Source organism: Emydura macquarii, unplaced genomic scaffold (assembly GCF_026122565.2).
Source record: "Emydura macquarii macquarii isolate MOO-44397 ecotype Brisbane River unplaced genomic scaffold, CSIRO-AGI_Emac_v2 contig_1790, whole genome shotgun sequence".
Taxonomy (NCBI): Eukaryota; Metazoa; Chordata; order Testudines; family Chelidae; genus Emydura; species Emydura macquarii.
In genome coordinates, this window is record NW_027131927.1 from 21,126,451 (window position 1) to 21,148,091 (window position 21,641).

General features: G+C 42.6%; 1 protein-coding gene across 5 annotated transcripts in view; it reads right to left on the reverse strand.

Annotated features, from left to right (window-relative positions):
* The window catches only part of ANTXR2 (ANTXR cell adhesion molecule 2), a 222,701-nt gene that overhangs the window by 150,413 nt on the left and 50,647 nt on the right, over nucleotides 1-21,641 (reverse strand). For all 5 annotated transcript variants that reach the window (XM_067557088.1, XM_067557089.1, XM_067557091.1 and 2 more), the window contains exon 10: nucleotides 21,416-21,485. In XM_067557088.1, the coding sequence (XP_067413189.1) occupies nucleotides 21,416-21,485 (70 nt within the window). The remainder of the gene's footprint in view (nucleotides 1-21,415; nucleotides 21,486-21,641) is intronic.

Sequence of the window (21,641 nt, forward strand, 5' to 3'; positions counted from 1 at the left end):
CTTGTCAAACTAAATGTTCTTTTTAAAATATTTCAGAAGTTAATATTTATAATAGATATTAGGTCCTATCCTGCAGCCCTCAGAAAAAGCTCCCCAATGCCTTTCAGATCAAGTCCATCTCCCAAATTGCTTTTGGAGGGATTTGTACAACTTGAGTGCCTGCTGACACAAACACCCTCTTCCAGATTTTTGTCCTCAATATTCATGGTACAGGATAACCTGTGACAGAAAAGGCACCTAAAACACTGATGACGGAAGTCATGTGCCAAGTATGACCAATTCCAGAATAAAGGGTTTTTTTAAGTTATTTGCTGAAGGGATTCTGCGCCCACACCATAGCTTCTTGTAGAGTCACATACTGAGGTGTCACTCCAGCTGCTGGCCTGTCAGTGACAGAGAAGAGTTTTTCTTAATAAGAGGAATTTTCATGTTACTTTTTAGAAATGAATGAAAATGAACTATCTAGCTCTGGGGCATAGCAGAACAGAGCCTGAAGGGGACAAATAAAATGTGTTCTCTACTTAGGTTTTGGAAAATTTCACTCTCTGAGGTTCTGAAGGAAAGCCTCCAGACTACAACCTGTGGGGAACTTCAGACTACAACCTAAACTTGGTCCACATACTTCATAGATGGTGAGGATCAGAGAGGAAGTGCTGGATCCAGTTTTAGAAGAGGCTGTTTACCCCTCCCTTAAGGAGAGCGGGGTGCCTGCTTTCCTTAAGGACGCACCTGTTAGACCTTTGCTCAAGAAATCATGCCCTGACTTGACTTGACCATCTTACCAATCATCAATTTGTATTGATCCTCCATTCTATGGGAAAGGTGATTGGGCAGGTTTTAGGTAGACAGCTCTGACAATACATGGGGTCAATCTGGGTTAAAGACTGGGGACAAGATTTTCGCAAATGGGTGCCTAAACTCGGTCTGGGCATATGAGTGACCTGATTTTAAAAACTGCTCAGCACTCAACAGCTCCCACTAAAGTTAATAAGGGATTTTGGTCTGTTGGCAAAACTGGACTCAGAAAGTACAAAACACTTAGGGTACATTAACACTACTAATCCAGCAGAGCAGTAAGTAGGAGTTGGTTAGTTCAAAAAAAGAGGATGCTCATCACTTCCCAGGTAGTGCACTCAGTCATTTGCTCCTATATGACTCAAAAAGGTCCTGGAACCAAAACTACAGATTCCATCCAACCTCCTATCTTGTTTACTCCTCGAGGTTCATCTTTCACATTTGGTGTGTGCTCTTCACAATTCTCATTTTTGCAACAAGGCAAAGCATTGGGGGTATTCAGAATATTGTCATTTTAAATGATTACTCCAGAAATAATCTTATTAAAGAACACTAATTATCGCCAGCCTTACAACCTGACTTCTTGTTCATTTAACATTTAATTTAAAAAGAAAAAAATTTTAAAAAGCTAAACCAAACACAGAATCTTAACTCCAATCTCTTAAATGGACAGGATGAAATGCTCTGCAAGCGTTAACTGGTGCAGCAATAAATGAGTGGCACCCATTTATACCAGCAGAGAATTTGATCCATAATTCTCTAATGTGTTTAGCAATGCATATGACATTATTTGTACTTATATATGTCTATATATTAAATTTGAATAGTATTCTGGTATAGGTTTGTGAGGTATTGTGTGATGTATAGCTGATTGATCGTTTTAAGCATCACAATTTAAATATATATTAGTACTTTTTAATAAGATAAAAAAGGTTGAGTATGTAATCTACTTTGAATTCTCTCTTCATCTGGAATGCTAAAATAGGAAGATTAATTTTAACTTACAGTTGTCATTAAGTTACTAAATAATGTAGCATTAGAAGGTCAAAATTAAGGATGTGCGTTACAGTGCGATTTTCAGTTCTTTAATGTGTGCACTGATTGAATTACAAAAGTGCGCACGTTAAAGATGGTTTTAAATTGGCTGTGGTCGAGCGTTATGATGACAATGGGCTACTAATGCTTGGAAATGGGTATCATGTTGAGTGTGAACATTGCCTTAATTTATTATATGCTTGCTTTTTTAATGCTTACAATGTTGCGAGAAAACAACTGTGCAACCTTAAAACTAAGTTAACACACTTTCTGTGGGACTTCCCCCCCCCCCCCCCACACACACACACACACTTCCAAAAACATTCCTATGCTTCCTCCAAGAGAACTAGTGATACTGTATCAGCTCTCTTTTTATTTAGCTATTTATTACATATTTGCTTGAAGAATCAGACCAATGTTTTTGAAAGCACATTTAACTACACCATATGCCTACTTAAAGCATCCCTATCACACAAGTTGTAGAATAATGCACTGGTTCATTCTGTTCTGTTTTCCCTTCTTTCACAATGTGTTTATGTATATTTACCAAATTTGTTCTGTTCTTCTTGCCAAATTGCAGGTTTGAGATCTCAGCTATGCGGGGCAGCTGTGCTATTGTTGATGTCTTACAAAACAAAGGTCATAGACTGAGCCCATATCACTAGAACGAATGACAGCTGCATGTTAACCATTATATGGCCATGGAATGATCAGGGTTCATGGACCTCTGAAAGTAAGAATAAATCTTACCATGCCCTTTGGATAACATGAGTTTAAATCCCACTTCAAGTAATTTTTGTGCAAATTAGCTTGTTCCAAAATATACAAATAAATAAATAAATAAAATAGACCAGCAAGTGACCTTTTTTCTTCCCACCCTTTACTGAAAAACCACCACCAAATGGACATATGAAAAATGAAAGAACATTTGACTGGGGAAGACCAATCCCGCATGTATATAGCTAATGTTAGTTTTTCTCTTTGCTGCAATTGATAAGAATTTCCAGCTGTTCCAGGCTCAGAAGCCATACATCAAACAAGACACTGTGTCTTTCAAAGAAGGTTATTTCCAAACCCATGTCAGCAACTCCAAATAATGAAATATCTGGTTGGGACTAATTCAAATGCTTTTTATTTGGTATAAGAAATCAATCTCCAAAGCTTGTGAGTCCAGGCCTTTCAGCTCCATGAATGTCCTGATATACATTCCCTCCTTCCCTGCTGCCTTTAAGACCAAAAACCAAGAATCCAAAGACTTTTTAAAAAAAAAATGTTTCTTAGGACTAAACATGTTTGTTGAAATGCCAAAGAAGAGGGAATGCAATAGACAGAGCAGACTAATGAGATGAGGCACATGTCCATAGATACAGCTCTGAGACTAAAACAGCTGGCTTCGAGGCGGTCTGTCTAGGGCTACTTCACCAGTGTGGTGTTAATTATTTAAAAGAGAGAACTGGGGAAACGACCGCCACATCTGTCACCCACACACAGGCAGAACCTTCACTCATTGCAGGACCAGATGTGTTTATTCGAAACATATACTAACTAGCTATTTAATGGGTTAGAATCCTTAGCCAAAAGTTAATTAGGCAAACATATTAAACATCAGTCACCTTATGTGGCAGCACTTTTTTTTTCTTTTACTTTAATCAGTTTTCATAGGAGGTCTTATCACCCACAAGAAAAAAAATAAGGAAAACAAAGCAAAACCACCATGCAAAGTAACTACACTAAATGATGATAATATATTGAATATTTACAAATATAAAATGGTTACCATATGTTAACATCCCATGAAAACAGCAATAAACTAGGTGATTTTTTTAAGGACACAAAAGAAGCTGTCTCTCTAATGCTTTAAATAATACAGACACCAAGTACCTATCCCAGACCTGAGAAAGAGCTCTCTGTAAGCTTGAAAGATTATCTCTTTCACCAATAGATGTTGGCCCAGTAGAAGGTATTACATCACCCACTTTGTCTTTAATATCCTGGTACCAACATGGCTATAACTACACCTTAAATAATATACTTATATGTGGGGGAAGAAAAGGGAGGTTTACATCTACAGGTATTTGTTAAAGTGTCTACTACTCGAGTAATCTGAAGTAATTGGGAGGTAAAGTTTTACTTATCAGAGCCAAGTCAGAAATTTTATAAAGGATGATTGCTCTGGCTCCCAGAAGATACAAGCACTACCATGGTAGTCTGACTGTCTAATGAACTTAGAAAAAAATGTTACTGGCCAATGTAACATGCTGCTGTTATGCAGGGTATTAAATTCAGAAGCAATTTTAAACTTCTGGCTCCCAGACTGGTGTCACTGAAAGCAAGAATGGGGCACAGAGAAGACATGCTTCATTTCCAAGAGAGATCCAAGTGGATGGAAAAGGGAAGCCCGTATCCCTCAGCAGCAACTATCCCTGCCAGCTATTTTATGCAACACCTTTCGGCTGACTGTGAATGACCTCACCACACATTAAGCATGTGGACCCCTTGGTCCCAGAAAAGGTGTGTTCCCCTTGAAGCACTAGAAAGCCAGAGAATTACCTGCTACATGGAGGCAGCTCCATACCAGTGGGGACACTGACCTATCTCCCTCCCAGTTGACAGGAAGAGAAGGGAACTATTTATGCCCATATCTGTGCAGTAAAAGCCCTCTTTTTTTCACCCATCTCTCCTTGCACTCCCTCTCCCCCCCCCCCCCCCATGGAAACAGCTGAAATACTGGATTCCATCATGATCCGCTGTGGCCATTATGCTAGTTACTCCTTTCTCGGAGGGGGGGGCGCAGGGAAAGAATTTTTTCCCTCATCAAGAGGTTGGCCAACGCAAGGTAGGGTTTTTCACCTTCCCCACAATGGGCTGGGGCTCAGTGGGGGGCAAAAAACAAGAGGGGGGGTTAGGTTATGATGTCACAACTCACTATGTAAAATTGGAGCAGCTGTCCAGTACAGGTACTCCATCGAGAATGGGACAATGATCAGACAGAATGACTTGGAAAAGGATTTCAAGGAGGTATTTTTAAATGAGCAGAAACAGGGGTAGAGGGGAGCCTCCTATGACTGATATGGCAGGGAGTCAACTCCCCCTTCCTTTCATAGTCCCCCTCCTTTAACTCTCATTTAACGTAAGGGGTGCCAAGGGCCCAGCCGTGGGTTGGCTGGGGACCAGAATGAGGAAGAGGGGAGAGCTGCCAGCAGTCCCCCGGGTATATGTAAATGATTATGAAATTACCTCAGCTGCACAGTTTTATCTGCCAGGTACTCCCAGACCTTTAGGAATAAAGCCACAGCCTAATTAAACCATCTAGTCTCCTGTCCTTCTTCCAGCATAGCCGGACAAAGAGGACAGTGGTCTGCAAATCAGATTTGATTAGTTACAGTATCAAGTACCTCAGTGCATACATCTCAGCTGTGTCTGGCTTTGCAACACACATTTTCTTCTTCTTCCTCTTAAATCTGGTGCTGCATGCCAATCAAAACTAGATTTCAAAATCAGAAAGCAAAGCTCAGAATACCAATACTTAGCTTTTACCTAGCATTTTTTCATTCATAGGCTTCAAGATACTATACAAAGAAAGGGAAGTCAAAGTAGCAGTGGGGTGAGAGTTGTATGCTTCCATGTATTGAATGCTCCTTTACTGGGCATGGAGGTATGGTGCAGACAGCCCCAGTTAAAGGATTGGGTTTGGGGTGGAATCCTGCTGGATTTTTCCTGCTGGTTTTGTTTTTCTTGCATTGTTTCTTTAAACCATGTCAAAGGTAGTAAATGTAGCAGACTGGGTATTATAAATGGCAGTAAATAAATTAATTTTAAATAGACTCACAGTATGTTATTATCAACTGATTTCAATTAAAAATGAAGTGGTGACCATAGATAATAGAATAGTGTCAGGACAGATCCTGGGCCCAAATCCTCAGAGTGGGTCTAACTTCCACTGGTGTCAATGGGAGTAAGGCACATAAATAGGATCTGGGCCTTAGAGTCTCGCAGAAATCCCCAAGTTCAGAAATCACCTTGATCAGTCCATTGCTTGGGCCAGATAAAGTGAGGAGCTGCTACAACAACAACATGTCAGTCTTCCTTAGGTCCCAATTCAGAAAAGCTTCCCACTGATTTCAATAGAACTGAAGCACCCTTCCTGTAAAGGGATGCTTTCCTATGCCGGGGCATGAGTGTGGAAGTGTGTACTGCTATCTACATTCCAATCCACAGATACCGAATTTCACACTCATTCAAATCTCCTGGACTTCTTGAAGAATGGTGTAAAACAATGCAGGAGAAGGAACGGGGAAGAAGATGAGGCACTAAGTGGTTCAAAGGCAGGGACTGGACAGCCCAAGAGACTGAAAATGGGACATAGAGCTTTTTAACTCTCCGTCACCAATTTAAATCCTGCCCAGCTCAATAGTGGGGGAAGTCATTGCCATCTAATGGCCACTGGGTGGCCTTTGTGAAAAAGTTGATCATACAATCATAGAAATGTAGGTCTGGAAGAGACCTTGAATGGTCAACTAATCGAGCCCCCTGCACTGAGGAAGGACCAAGTAAACCCAGACCATCTCTGACAGGCGCTTGTCTATCCTATTCTTAAAAGCCTCCAATGATGGGGACCAACCCAACCTCCCTTGGAAGCCTATTCCAGTGCTTAATTACATTCTCAACCCAGCTCTGAGAGTATGTATATACTGCAAGCAGACACCCATGGCTGGCCCGTGCCAGCTGACTTGGGTGTGGATATTCAGGCTTGGGTTGTGACCCAAGCACTGGGACCCACCCACCTCATAGGGTCCTCGACCCCAGGCTCCAGACCTAGCCAGAACATCTACATTGCAATTAAACAGTCCCTTAACCCGAGTCCCATGAGCCTGAGGCAGTAGCATGGGCCAGCTACGGGTTTTTAATTACAGTGTCAACATACCCTTAGTGATCCAGCATACACATTATCCCCACAAAAACGCACAATTCTCCATACCAGAGAGGCTGAAGACTGAATGATCATGGAGATTGAAAGACCCCCTCACCCCTATAACTCAACTCCCCTGGGTCAAAGTTTGATGCATTATAGGGCTGGCACTAGTGGCTGGCATCAGTGACTATTGCAGAGCTGTAATTGTTCTGTACATAAAGTATTTTGCTCTGTAGACTGGGATTCAGGAGACGTAGGTAAAATTCACAGTTCTGCCACAGACTCCCTGTGTGACCTTGGGAGAATCATTTAAAATCTCTCCATGTCTGAATTCTCCATCTGTAAAATGGGGACTTCCCATCCCCCATCCATTTCTCCTGACAATTTAGATTGTCAGCTCTTCAAGGCGGTGGCTGTCTCCACTCTGTGTTTGTACAGTGCCCAGCACAATGGAGCCCCCAAACTAAGTTGAGGTGTCTAGAGGTTCAGTCAATCCCAAATGATAAATAATATTAATAACTTGGTTTATTAATTTGGTTCCTGTCATAATTATTAAATTTGCATTTTTTTTTTAAATTGTTACATAGGCAAGGCCCTTCATTTTCAGTTTTTACCAATTTTTTACCAAAACATTCCCACGTTTTACAAAAGCTATTATTCATTTTTTAAACCAATTTTCACCCAAGTTTTGGACCACTAAAATACATTAGGTAGACGTATTTATGAATTGTTCTGCTTCCTCCATCCTCAGTATCCCACCTGGCTCAGATAACGTGGAGAGACTATTTTCTAAATTCCACTACATCCAGGACTGCAGGAGAGCAGGCAAGCCTTGGAAGAGACACTTTGAAAAAACTGTTGTAAGCTTGCAGCGCTCAGGTCTTTTGGAATTTATACTGAAACCCCTTATATCAAGCATAACAACAGTAAACCGTTTTTAAAAGAAAATAAAAAATAAACCACAGCATCAAACTGCTTTTTCCTTTCAATATTCTTACTTTTCTCTATTTGTTGTTTTTTTCTGTCCTCCTGTCCCCGAATATTAACCTCAATATTTATCCATAAAACCACAAAGTTAATTTTTTGCACTCATTTTCACCTCTTTTTTAATTTTTGTAATGAACACTGATAAACTCTAGGGAAATTTTAAACAAAATAAAAACCAGAAATGAAGGGCCTTATACATACGTGACCCAGAGCAAAAAGTCAGTAAAAACCTTTGCTCAGAGCAGTTAATTCTTTCTTAAATCTGTGCTTCAGGGATGCAAATAGCAAATTGCCACACACTTTCACTACAAGCCACAGGGTGAGAGAACACATATGCCTGCAATTCGGTGTTGCCACATGCCACCAAAAAAACAGAAGAGAAAATAAGTGAGTCAGTTCAGGTTTGAGGACCAACTGTTTATAAAGGAGAACAGAAAGATCAGGAGAAAGGGAGGAACCTCAAAAAAGAGAAAATGCAAGATGGCCCTTAACCAGCAAGGACCTAAAAGATTACACAGGACTTATTTCCTAATAAGTTCAACAGATGTTAGGAGAAATAATTAGATTTCTCAAGGAAAATACCAGTAGAATATTAGTTTTTCATCCAAGAAAACAGTTTTAGAAATTTGTAAGATTGTACTCTGGGAATAAAGAAAAAAAAATCAGATTTTGACATCCTAATTAGGCTATGTTCTGAAATCCTCTCTTTATAACTACTAACATACAGGCTTTTTGTCTGTATTTTTAACCAAAAAATGTTCTTACTCTTTTCCATGATTTTTAGATGAGACACATAACTGAATTACAAAGAAATGGTCAAGGGAAGGAAGAGTGATGCCCCCAAAAAAAGAAACATTATAATTAAGAATCTGAAGAATGATACTATAAAAGCCACACAATGCTGTTTTTGTTTCATTGATCCTTCTGAGCTTCCATAGCATTCATCACTGAGTGAAAAACAAATGAATCATTTGTTAACAGGAAGAACAAAGATTCCAATAACGCAAGCTCCTCTTGTCAGGAGTCTGGTTAATATCCAACTAAAAGCATGTTCAGAATTGGTACTTGCAATTCAAAAATATCAAGCCAAGTGCTCAGCATTAGTTGCTTCATGCAATTTTAGCATCATGTGGGATTATTTTCCACTATGTTTGTTACCCTTTCGGGACAACTAACAATTATAAGAGTTTTTTTTTAAAAGAACACAAGCAATATTTAAGTGACCTCCTGTGTTTTACATTATTTAATTGATAATCTGTCTCACTTTCTCTAAATAATTATTGGGATAGAGTGTGTACAAAATATCTTTAAAATTATTTACCACAAAAACTATACTATATTGTGTTCCTTCCAATGATCTTTCAAACTGTTCATTATATATTAAAAACAAACTCATGAGCTGTAACAATTTAAAGCCTCACTCTTCTGCAAAGAAGTATGGATTGGATGAATGGACTATAAAATGGATAGAGAGCTGGCTAGATCATCGGTCTCAACAGGTAGTGAACAATGGCTCCATGTCTAGTTGGCAGCCGGTCACAAGCGGAGTGCCCGAGGGGTCAGTCATGGGGCCAGTTTTGTTCAACATCTTCATTAATGATCTGGAGGATGGGTAGATTGCACCCTCAGCAAGTTTGCAGATGACACTAAGCTAGGGGGAGTGGTAGATACCCTGGAAGGTAAGGATAGGATACAGAGTGACCTAGACAAATTCGAGGATAGGGCCAAAAGAAATCTGATGAGGTTCAACATGGACAAGTGCAGAGTCCTGCACTTTGGACAGAAGAATCCCATGCACAGCTACAGACTGGGGACCTACGAGCTAGGCAGCAGTTCTGCAGAAAAGGACCTGGGGGTTACAGTGAATAAGAAGCTAGATACCAGTCAGCAGTGTGCCCTGTTGCCAAGAAGGCTAATAGCATATTGGGCTGCATTAGTAGGAGCATTGCCAGCAGATAACGGGAAGTGATTATTCCCCTCTATTCGGAATTGGTGAGGCCGCATTTGGAGTATTGTGTCCAGTTTTGGGCCCCTCACTACAAAAAGGATGTGGAGAAGTTGGAGAGAGTCCAGCGGAGGGCAACAAAAATGATTAGGGGGCTGGAGCACAAGACTTATGAAGAGAGACTGAGGGAACTAGGCTTGTTTAGACTGCAAAAGAGAAGAATGGGGGGGGGGATTTGATAGCAGCCTTTAACTACCTGAAACGGGGTTCCAGGGAGGATGGAGCTAGGCTGTTCTCAATGGTGGTAGAGGACAGAACAAGGAGCAATGGTCTCAGGTTGCAGTGGGGGAGGTCTAGGTTGGATATTAGGAAAAAGTTTTTCACTAGGCGGGTGGTGAAGCACTGGAATGGGTTATCTAGGGAGGTGGTGGAATCTCCATCCTTAGAGGTTTTTGAGGTGTGGCTTGACAAAGCCCTGGCTGGGATGATTTAGTTGTGGTTGGGTCCTGCTATGAACAGGGAGTTGGACTAGATGACCTCCTGAGGTCCCTTCCAACTCTAATATTCTATGATTCTATGCCTATATGTGAATGTATTTTGCAGACTAAAGACTGGAATGTAAGAAAGATGTTCCAAAACTGAAACTGAAGTACAATTTTGGGGATACATACAGTAGAACTTTTACCTTTCTACCCCACCAAAACAACATTCAAATTGGATTTTCTTCACCCTTTGTCTTAGACCGCTACAGCAATTCATTTTGGACAGTAAGCGATATACTGTAAAAATGAAGCCAACATCACTTGAAGACAGAACAAGTAAAGTCATTATAACCACAGCATGCACTAGGCTGTAGCACAGTCAGAGTACATTATCTTTGCATTGTGACAGAAGCCTGGTCTACACTGGCAATGGAGGTCGATGTAATGCCGCTTACGTCGACCCCGGAAGTATGCGTCTCCACTGGCAAGAAAGTTACGCCCATCTAAATCATGGTTAAAAGTCGACCTAATAAAACCAACTCCGCAAGTGGTGTAGCGCTGAAGTCAAATTCCATGGGTCGCATCTGTGTCAGTGTAGGTAGAGTGTAATGTAAATCGATGCCATTGGCTTCCAGGACGTATCCCATAATGCTCTGTTGTAACCGCTCTGGACATTCGCACTTTGCTATAACGTCACCACGTAAACGGGAAATAGCTCCTCTCCTCAAGCCCCAGGAAATTTTGAATTACCATTTCCGGTTTGGACAGTGTGGAGAGAGCTTTGTAGCTGAACTGCTCATGGTGACTGCATGACCCAAACACGCTCCAGCATGGAGTCGACCAGAGGTCTTGGATTTTATCAGTCTGTGGGGTGAAGAGTCTGTTCTGGCTCAGCTCTGAGCCAGCAAAAGAAATTTAGATATCTACAAGAAGATATCTCGCGGCATGTTGGAGAAGGGGCACAACAGGGACATGCAGCAGTGCCACGTTAAGGTCAAAGAGCTGAGGCAGGCTTATCAGAAAACTAGGGAAGCTAACAGCCATTCTGGCTCCTCGCTCAAAACATGCCGCTTTTACAAGGAGCTGCATGCGATTCTCAGCGGTGACCCCACCACTGTGCCACCACACCAGCATCAATACTTCTGCAGAATCCCAATCCAGAACGAATGAGAAGGATTCTGTGGATGAGAAGGATGAGGAGAGCAGGGTATCCATTCTCCCTGAGAGCCAGGACCTGTTCGTTACCCCAGAGCATCCCTGCCACACACACAGGACAGCGGGACTGATCGAGATGCAGGAAAGGCACATCTGGTGAGTGTGTGTGGCAAATCTAATTTTTGTGGTTATGTCCCCAGTCCAGCTTCTTAAAAGTAGTTTGTATTTTTGAGGGGATGGGCTTCCTAGGTATTGGCATATTTCAGTGGAGGGTTACCCCTGGAACAGACTATTTATGTGCAGAGGTATGCTCCGAGAATCCTCTGTGGATATCTCAAAGAAACTCTCATGTAGATAATCTGTAATCCTTTGCAGAAGGTTTCTTGGCAGGGCAGCCTTATTTCTTCCACCAGGGTAGGAAATTTTACCCCGCCACTCTGCTATTAAATGAGCAGGCATCATTGCGGAACACAGCATAGCAACATAAGGGCCAGGCCTGTACCCCAATGCTTGCAGCAAATCTTCCCTTTCCACCTGCATTACCCTCAGGAGACTGATATCACACATGGTCACCTAGGGAAGATGGCACAAGTTTAAAATACCTGACCAATAGAGTCACTCCGTGTTGTTCCTCTGCCATGGCTGGTGTCCCTGGGCGCCTCCCCAAGACAATTCCTAGTACTGGTATTGTTGCTATGGGCATTATGGGTCACGACACTGGTTGCACTATGTTTTCTGCTGCTACACTTCACCTGCAGCATCCTCTAATCTTTTTTGCCCCCTCCTCCCAAACCAGTCCTTGGGATCCCGGTGATCCCTCTCCTTGCTCAAGTGTGGATTGTGGATTTTAGTGCTAATGAAACCTCTCCATAATTGATGCAAGGGTCCCTTGCTTACCATGTCTGGAATGCCACTCTGATCCGTCCGCTATGTACAGATTGGAATGCGGGTCTGGCTTTGCCTTGTGAACGTGAAGGGGAATTCTTTTTACGTTGTAACATTTCTTTTACTATTTTGGTCAGCTAACAATGGCAACCTTGTCTTTGCTTGTCATACAGTCAACACTTTGGCCTTCAGCCCCCCTTTCAGAACTCCTGCTGGAAGACTTTCCCAGATTAGGAAGTGGAAAAAAGAAATGTGGAATGACATGTTCAGCAAACTAATGAATGCCTCTGCGGCTGCTGACACAGAGCTCAGAACTTGGAGGATGTCCTAGACATGGACATGGAACATAGAAGATCTGCACAGGAGCAAGAGCGTGATATGCAACAGGAGATGTTGCGTATTATGAAGGATCAGTCCGACATGCTGAGGCATCTAGTAGAGCTCCCGGAAGAGCAGTGGCAGGACAGACTCCCTCTGCAGCCCCTCCAAAACGCTCCACTGCCTACCACTTTGTTATTAGTCCCCACCCCCAAGCACTTTACAATGTTAACTTATCCTCCTTTCCCCCCAACTGAAATGGGTCACAAATAAAAATCTGCAGCTTTAAAAAACATCTGTCTTTATTCATTCATAGCTTGGGCAGGGGAAAGAAGGGGAGGGGGCCACTGGTGTGAGGGTGGGGAATGGGAAAGAGAAAGGCACAGCAGAGACATACACTACTGCGGTTCATTGCAGAACCGATTTTTCAATGCTTCCCGTAGGCAAAGCGCTCCGTGGTTGGCTCTGAGCACAGCGCTGGAATCTGGCTGCTCAAAATTTGTGGCCAGCCTATCAGCCTCCACAGCCTAACCCTGGGGAAATTTTTCACCCTTTGTTTCACACAAATTATGGAGCACACAGCATGCAGATATAACTGATGGGAGTTCTTTTCACTGATGTCAAGCCTAGTGAGTAGACATCTCCATCTGGCCTTTAAATGCCCAAATGCACATTCCACCACCATTCTGCACTTGCTGAATTGTTATTGAAATGCTCCTTCTTGCTGTCCAAGTGCCCGGTGTAGGGCTTCATTAGCCAAGGGAGCAAGAGGTAGGCAGGATCCCCCAGGATCACTATCGGCATTTCAACATCCCCAATATTTATTTTTTGGTCAGGGAAGAAAGTGCCCGCCTGCATCTTATCGAACAGACCAGAGTTCCCAAAGATGTGCATGTCATGCATCTTTCCTGACCACCCCACACTGATGTCGGTAAAATGTCCCCTGTGATCCACAAGGGCCTGCAACACCACTGAAAAGTATCCCTTATGGTTTATGTGCTCTGTGGCAAGGTGGTCCGGTGCTAGGATAGAGATGTGTGCACCATCTATTGCCTCCCCACAGTTTGGGAACCCCACTGTGGCAAACCCGTCCACTATGTCCTGCACGTTTCACAAAGTCACTGCCCTTCATAGCAGAAGTCTATTAATGGCCCTGCACACTTGCATCACAGCAGCTCCAATGGTGGATTTACCAACTCCGAATTGATTCCCAGCTGACTGGTAGCACTCTGAGGTTGCCTGCTTCCATAGAGTGATGGCCACTCACTTCTCCACTGTCTGAGCTGGTCTCAAGCGAGTTTTCACGCACTTCAGGGCTGGGGACAGCTCCGCACAAAGTTCAAAGAAAGTTGCCTTTTGCATACAAAAGTTCAGCAGCCACTGCTCATCATCTCACACCTTCATAATGATGCGATCCAACTAGTATGTGCTTGTTTTCCTGGAACCAGTGCTCCAGAGACCGAAGATGATGCTTGATAGCCTGGAGCAAATGGGAATTGTTTTGCTCTATGGCTTGTAGCAGGGCAGCCTCCATAACATCATTATTTTCCATGCTGCGGCTCCTGTCTCGCCTTTGAAAATACTGCAGGATAAGCTCTGAGGTATTTGTGATGCTCACAATGATAGTGCAGAGCTGAGCGGGCTCCATGCCTCTCTGGCAACCGTGTATATGCGGCATAGAAAAACGGCGCAAAAAAGCGTTTGCAGTTTGTTTGGGACAAGAAGGGAGGGGGAGAAAGCACACTGCATCATGGGAGGATGACAAGCTTCACAAAAGCCTCTGTGGCTAGTTGCATTGTGAGATAGCTACCCACGGTGCACTGTTTTGAATGTTGACTCAAGCGTGGTGAGTGGGGACGCAAGAGCCCGATGCAAGGAGTGTGCTGTGATCACACTCCTGCAACTTCTACAATTCAGCAGGTGAAAAGTCGATTTAAAGTAAATCGACTTCACTCCGCAATGTAGACCTACCCTAAATCTCCAAAAGCCCAGGGGAGCAAGAGTACTAAGGTTGCCCCACACTCAGATAAACCAGCCTACTTCTGAATTTTATCTATTACTTTTTGGTGCTGTGCTCTGTTCATAAAAGCAAGGATGACATATTCTGCCACTCACTTATGCTGAACAGTACTTAACTCCACAAGAAATCCAATTGAAATCAATGGGAATATGGTGAGTAAAGGAAACTCAGGTGGCAGAACCTGGCCCAAATAATTTAAAGATGGAAATCATCTAGTACATCAGGCAAAGTATCTCCCTGAAAACTCAAGTTTTTTCCCCTTCTGTACTTTTACTAGTGTTTTGTCCCAAGTGATGGAGCTCCCACCACTTCCCTTGGGCAGTGACAGTCTGATAGCTCCGACTGCCAGTAAAATTGTGCTTATATTCATCGTAAACCTTTTCTTTCATAATTTTATCCCATTCCTGCTAGTTACATCCCTGTCTTCACAGGTGAATCCCTTTCCTCTTTCCTGAAATATATCTAGTCTGTCAGTAGCTTTCTAATAATGAAGCTCCCACAACTGAATGCAATATCTCCAGGTGTAGGCCTGAATGAAAAGGAATTATTATTTCACTTCTCCAAAACACGATGCATCTCTAGGCATGCAATTCAAAATGGCATTGACCTTGATGGCTGCCCTGTAATTCAGATATAATTTGTCATCCTCCATTATTCTAAGTCTCTTCAAAATTACTGCTTTTTAGGTTTCTCCCACCAACTGAACATCTATATTTTATCTCATCCCAGGCACATTAGCTTGCATTTTCCCAAGTTTAATTTTGTTTTCTTATTTTTGCTACCGTTTCTAAAGTCTTTAAGTGCCACTCTATTATTTTTCTGTCTTCATATACAAAAAAAAGTCATTTGAGAATTACATTAATAAGCTCCTCTTCAAGATCATTAATGAGATTTTTAAATAAGACCAGGCCTTTCAGAGATCCCTATTATTTTTGTCACTATTACACACACTCACTTATTAGCATGCATGCAATATTCAGCAAGGTACTTAAGCACATGCCCAATTTTAAGCATGTGAGCAGCATCATGCCTTCAATAGGACTATTCAATGTGTTTAAAGTTAAGCACATACTTAAGTACCTTGCTGAGTTGGGACCTAAATTCTTATTTCACTTTATAGAGTGAGCTAAGTATAAACACTTTGTGTCAGTTTAAATATAGTCTATGTAAAACATAATATTCATTTTGGAAGCATGCCAATGATGTTGCAGCTGCATTATGGGAAGCCCTGTACTTCTCTGGCAGACCATTTTGATTACAATGATTACTCTACAACCTCTCAACTACATCCTTTTAAACAAAAGCTTGATGTCATTGCACAGGCCAAATCCTGCTTGCTCTATTTACAGCAACACTTGCATGAGAATCCCAAGCAGGATTTTAGCCTTGAGAGCTCATACATCTAAAATCTATTACTGTACTCTTTCAGTGAGAAACTAGAGTATATATAACTCATGTAAACCAGGAAATTGAACTTTTATGTCTATAGATATTTATTCAGATTGTTTAATTTCAATAAAAAATGGTACTGTCTGAGAGCACTGCTTCAATTTAAAAGTTGTTTGATCATATTATTGCCATCTACTCGGCATACACATCAGCTGAAATGCAGAAACTGAGTTTAGATCAATTCAAAAACTGCTTAAGATGCTTAAAAGGTAGAAGAATACAGTCCTGTTTCTGGTCCCATTGAAGTCAATGGGAATTATGCCACGACTTCAAAGAATGGGAAGTCTTTGTTTGTGCCGGACAAATCTACAAATATAGTTTCAAAACCTGTATTTGAAAAACTGCATATAAAAGGAGTAGAATAAAAGAGATATTAATAACAATAATTTATTTGGAAACACAGACATCAGTTCTCCTGTACAAGCCTTCTAGATGTTGAGTCAAAGACTCTGTGTTTTCTTTGCAAGAATTGATGACATCAGAAATATCTACAACAAGGAAGGAAGGGGAAATCTCTGCTGCTCTGCTTTTAGCTGCTTATGATCTTCTGCAGCTGTAGGAGAATCAGTGAGAATTAAGTTCAGCCTTTGGCAGTTAAAAAGAAGAGGAGATGGTTTTCAAATATTTTATTTCAAAATGTAATTTTTGGTTGCCATTTAAAAAACAAAAAAACAAAAAAAAAACCTCTGAGTGTCAGACATTTGGCCAAAAGCTGCCAGAGCTTATATTAGCAGCAGCTGACATAAATCCAAGCACGCATCCCTGAGAGCCACAAATCTGCCAGGGGAAAGGAAAGATTCTGTGTCATAAAGTGAATGCAGCCTCCATGTCCACCAGGAGGCCCACTAGGGACCAGCACAGTGCCAAATATGGATAAGGATGGCTGAGAGGGAAGCATAGTCAGGACTGATAGTGTTCAGTGCACTCCACTTGACAGGCTCTTATGGAGTCCTCATCAGGAATTAAAACTGTCCCTTATGAACAGAAAATTCAAGGTAGGGCAAATAGCAATTTACATCTCCTTGTGCCAGCTTTGGTGAATCCAGGTTGAATGGTGCAACTCCTCTAGTTTACACCAGGACAATATTGACCCTAAATGTAGATTCTAAAACTGATTTGAGTTATTGATCAGTTTTTGTTTTCAATTCAGTTCACTTTTCAATTAAAAAGAAACAAGAATCATCAAATAGAAATACTCCTGTAAAACTCATAGCTATTCTGCTGATCTCCTTTGCTCAGTGGTGAATTTCTGTGTAGCCGGGAGGGGTGGTCCCCCTCTGAGGAGGACCCAGAGAGGGAGCCAGACCCACCCTGGCTGATAGAGCCCTCCTCCAGGGGAAGCCCTGACCGGAAGCAGGTGGGCGGGTCTAGGCCTTTAAAGGCCCCAGTAGCCCCACCTGACCGGAAGCAGGGGGGCGGAGCTAGGCCTTTAAGAGCCAGGCCGGTGAACTCAGTCAGAGGGAGACGGCCGAAGGGGAAGGATGCGTCTTCTCCCGAGCTCCTAGCTAAGACCGGGCCGGGGAGCCGCGCTGAAAGGGAGCGGCCGGCCTTAATCCCAGCCTGGGGATCAGCGGAGGCCTCCCCCTAGTACACCCCGGCCTGGGAGTTGGAGGTGGGCCCACCAGAGTATCCTACGGCCTGGGAGCCGGAAGAAGGCCCGCCGGGGTTCCCCGCTGATTACGAGCCTGAGGAGAACCCCCTGAGACACCCGGGGCCTGGGAGCCGGAAGCGGACCCGCTGGATCAGTACCGAGCCTGGGACCCCGAGAACTTACCAGCCCTGCCCGAGGCCTGCGGGCCACAGGACCTGGAAGAGCTAACCTCCGAAGATGAGCCCATGGATGAGGAGGGCCTAGTAGGCCTACCATGCCCCAATGACCCAGAGGAGGCAGGTACCGGGGGTTTCGGGGAGGAAGAAGCCCAGGGGTAGCCGCAAGTTAGTGGCTGAGACAGGGGCAACTCGGGCGGTGTGTTGCGGCCGGAGCCCCGCCGACCCCGTGGCAAGCGCCTTTGCCACTGACAGGGCCCTGGGCTGGGACGCAGTGGAGACGGGCAGGCCTGCGTCCCCCTCCCCCCTTCCCTACCCACCTTGAGAAAGCCTCACCCGCCATACCGCTCCAGAGAGCAGCCTGCTTACTTGGCCAGCCCTGCCTGAGGGCCTGGTGATAAACTGCTTACTTGGCCAGCCCTGCCTGAGGGCCTGGTGATAAACTGCTTACTTGGCCAGCCCTGCCTGAGGGCCTGGTGCTCAGACTGCTACCTTGCCAGCCCTGCCTGAGGGACTGGTGCTAAACCGCCTACCTTGCCGGCCCTGCCTAAGGGCCCGGCACTAGACTGCTTGCCCTGGGAAGGGCACAAGACTGCCCCGGTGGGAGGTAGCCGGGAGGGGTGGTCCCCCTCTGAGGAGGACTCAGAGAGGGAGCCAGACCGGACGCTGCTCCCCGCTTGCAGGGGTACATCCACATTCACCCTCAGTGAAATTAAGTCCCAGTTTAGCCCTGTTTTGATAGTTTAAATGAGACTTAAGTGGTGCACAGGTCTATGCCTTCTGCACAGTGTGAATTTCACCCTGAGCTCTTAGTTATGCATAACACAATGCTCAGAATTTACGGATATAAAAACCCCAAGTGATATCTTCTCTTAGCAAGCCTACCAAAAAAAACCTTAATTTGGGTACCCATCATTTTGTATACCATCAATACCATCAACTTTGTGACAAAGAAGTATTTTATACACAGTAAACTGCATCTCTACACTGCCACATCAGTCTACACTGCCACATCAGCTTGTTTCCTGTTGCCATCTAAAAATGTACCACTTTGTAAGAAATGCCACACTATAAATCTACAGGCAGTACTTTGTGGGTATCTAACAAACGAGAGCCAGCAGCTGGATATAGAGAGAACAGAAATATGTTTTGGCATTAATCCAGTAAAACCACACCAATTTGTTTTAGGAATTATGACATCTCTCAATCTCCATGTAGATGTTGCTTTACTTTTAAAAGTTTTTAATTCACCATCCTACAAAAGTTAAGAATTGTGCACATCTCAAATAGCTGAAAAGAAGGGAAAACTACCAGATGTATGAATTTCCCCATCCACATAGGAAACAACTCATGGCTTTATAAGTCACATAATTAACTTAGTCTGATATTTTGTTGTACTTAATCTATGTAACATTTCTAATTCCATTAAAAAGAGCTCCAGAAGACAGCATGCAGATTGCTGCTACATTAGCAACTAATATTAGATCCACTACATGAGAAATTACTGGGAGGTATCCCATAATAACCTGAGTTGTGCCAACGGAAAGTCAAGAGTTCAAATATGTACATTTCTTTCATAGCTGTCCATCTGACTTACCATGTATTGCTTATCTTTAGGCCAAAATCTGTGACTTTTTCTTCCATGCAGTGTTTTGGAAGTACATGTTATATCTAGATAAGTTTTCCAAAGTGGTATTATGTAGAATCTGTATGTATTTTAATCTACTGTATAGCTTGTATTTCCTCTGAACACTGCAGAAAAGAACTGTCCTGTAATTAGGTACTTTGTTTGCACTGCAATTACAGTATGGTATGTTGTCTTCTGCAGTGACACTTCACAGACCAACAAGCACTTCTCTGAGCAACAAAAATACAGCCTGTTCAAATACTTTACACTGTTTTAATATATATCAATAAATATTCTGTGCATTTCATGTTCGTTTGGCATTGTCTCTGGCTAGTACTATGTATGATGGTGATTTGTCACAAGTTCAGGATTTCCTGTGTTTAGGCCACATTATGGGCCTGAGTTACCACTGCATTACTCCAGTTTTAAACCAGTGTAATCCAGGTTGAGTGAGGAGGGGATGTATTTTTAACCCGATTAATTTATGCCTTCCAGATGATAAAATTGGTTTTCTCGTAGCTATGTGTTGTCAATTCATCTTAGCTAAGATAAAAATCTGTTCGAGCTATTTTGATATGGCTATAGAGTCAGTGCCTTATTGGCTGCTGCATTACTCCAGTTCTACGCCACCATAACTCCACGGAAATCAATGGAAATTACACTGACATCATACGTAGCAGAACAACTCTAACAAACTGACTTCTCAGTTAGCACAAATCAACACCATATAGTTATGAAAAAGCAAATGTTATCCAGACATAACAACTGGATTATAAGCTTAGCCCCTCGCCCTCAAATCTAATTCTGAACATTTCTCCATTATTATAAAATAATGCAAGTTCCCTTTCACTCCTCCACCAGAGTTCATCGTGTAGAAGTATTTTAATCTATTAATCTGCAACTTTTCTCCTCCAAGCCACTATTCAATATACAGGGAAGGGAAGCAGTGGAAAGCTGGACCATTGCAGAAAAAAAAGGTCTTCAAGGAGAAAGCCCTGGCAGGCAGTGCTCAGTTAAAAGAGCACAGAAGAATCCCACAAAAGGTCCTGAAAGAGGAGGGACTGGAAAAGGCAAAGGCGAAAATCCCCTGGGAACGTGTTTTTGTGCTTGCAAAGTAAAACTGTGCTAAGAAAGAGATTCTGAGTGTGACAGTAGATCCTGCACAGGCTGTGGATAAGCCAGTACCTTATACATCCTGATTCAGGGAAACATTTAAACACATGCTTAAGACCCTGTGAAGCCTCTAAAGGCAGTAAACTGCTGTGCTGCTTCCTGGTTTAGTAACAGAAAGCTCATCCCAAACTCCTCTTGCCTACTGCAGTAGTTGTTCTCTTCAAAGAGTTAATGGTCTGAGAGTCTTCCCGCTCTTACAGGGTAAAGATCTGGCAGCTAATTATAATCTCCATACAGTTCTGTTTTCCGATGAGCATGGTAGCATTACACAGGAAACCCAAGTACAAGAAATGAAATTTAAGCTGAAGTGATCTTAAAAGCCTAGGGCATGTCTGAATTTGAGAGGTGGCGATCTCAAGGCTGTAGAAATAATGTACAGCCAGTGACATCTAGAATAAGGCTAGTTTAGCCCTGATGTTGTTAAGAGACTGCTGCAGTTGTTAAATTAGTGCCTCCTTTTATCATTACATGTTGAGCAGTGGTATATATCTTGACACATAATTTTAATAATAGCTTGTAAGTGTCAGCAATAATGTAACAGGTTTAACAATGAGCCCAAAGATTATCCAGAAGAAAGCATCTTATGTCCTATTAAACAGCAGCTAATCTGCATAAAACTTATGATACATCAGACCTTTCCAGTGTTTAATAAACCGGCTGAATATTCATTTTTAAGGCACCGTCCAAATCGGTTTGAACGCAGATGACTATTTAAAGCCCATTCCAAACCTGGCAAATACACCAGGGAAATAACGCTAGGAAGAAAAATAGAACTGCCTTAAGCCAAAACCCCACACAATTACATTCAGCATCAATGGATATAGTTCAGTCAAGATCCAGAACAAAGCTTTCACCAAGTACTTACTGGCCACTTTTGTGTAGGATGGGTGCTGGACAGAGTATATAATTGGATTCCACTTTTACTGGTTTTTCATCTGAAAAAGAAAGCATCACATGAGCTCAACGTAATGCACTGTAGTCAGCTGGGAAGCGGACAGGTCTAAATATGGTGCAATCTAGTTTCCTTAAAAGAATTTTGGAAATTTGTTTGATCCAAAGCTGCCCTGACTTGTAAGAATTGTAGGGTATTA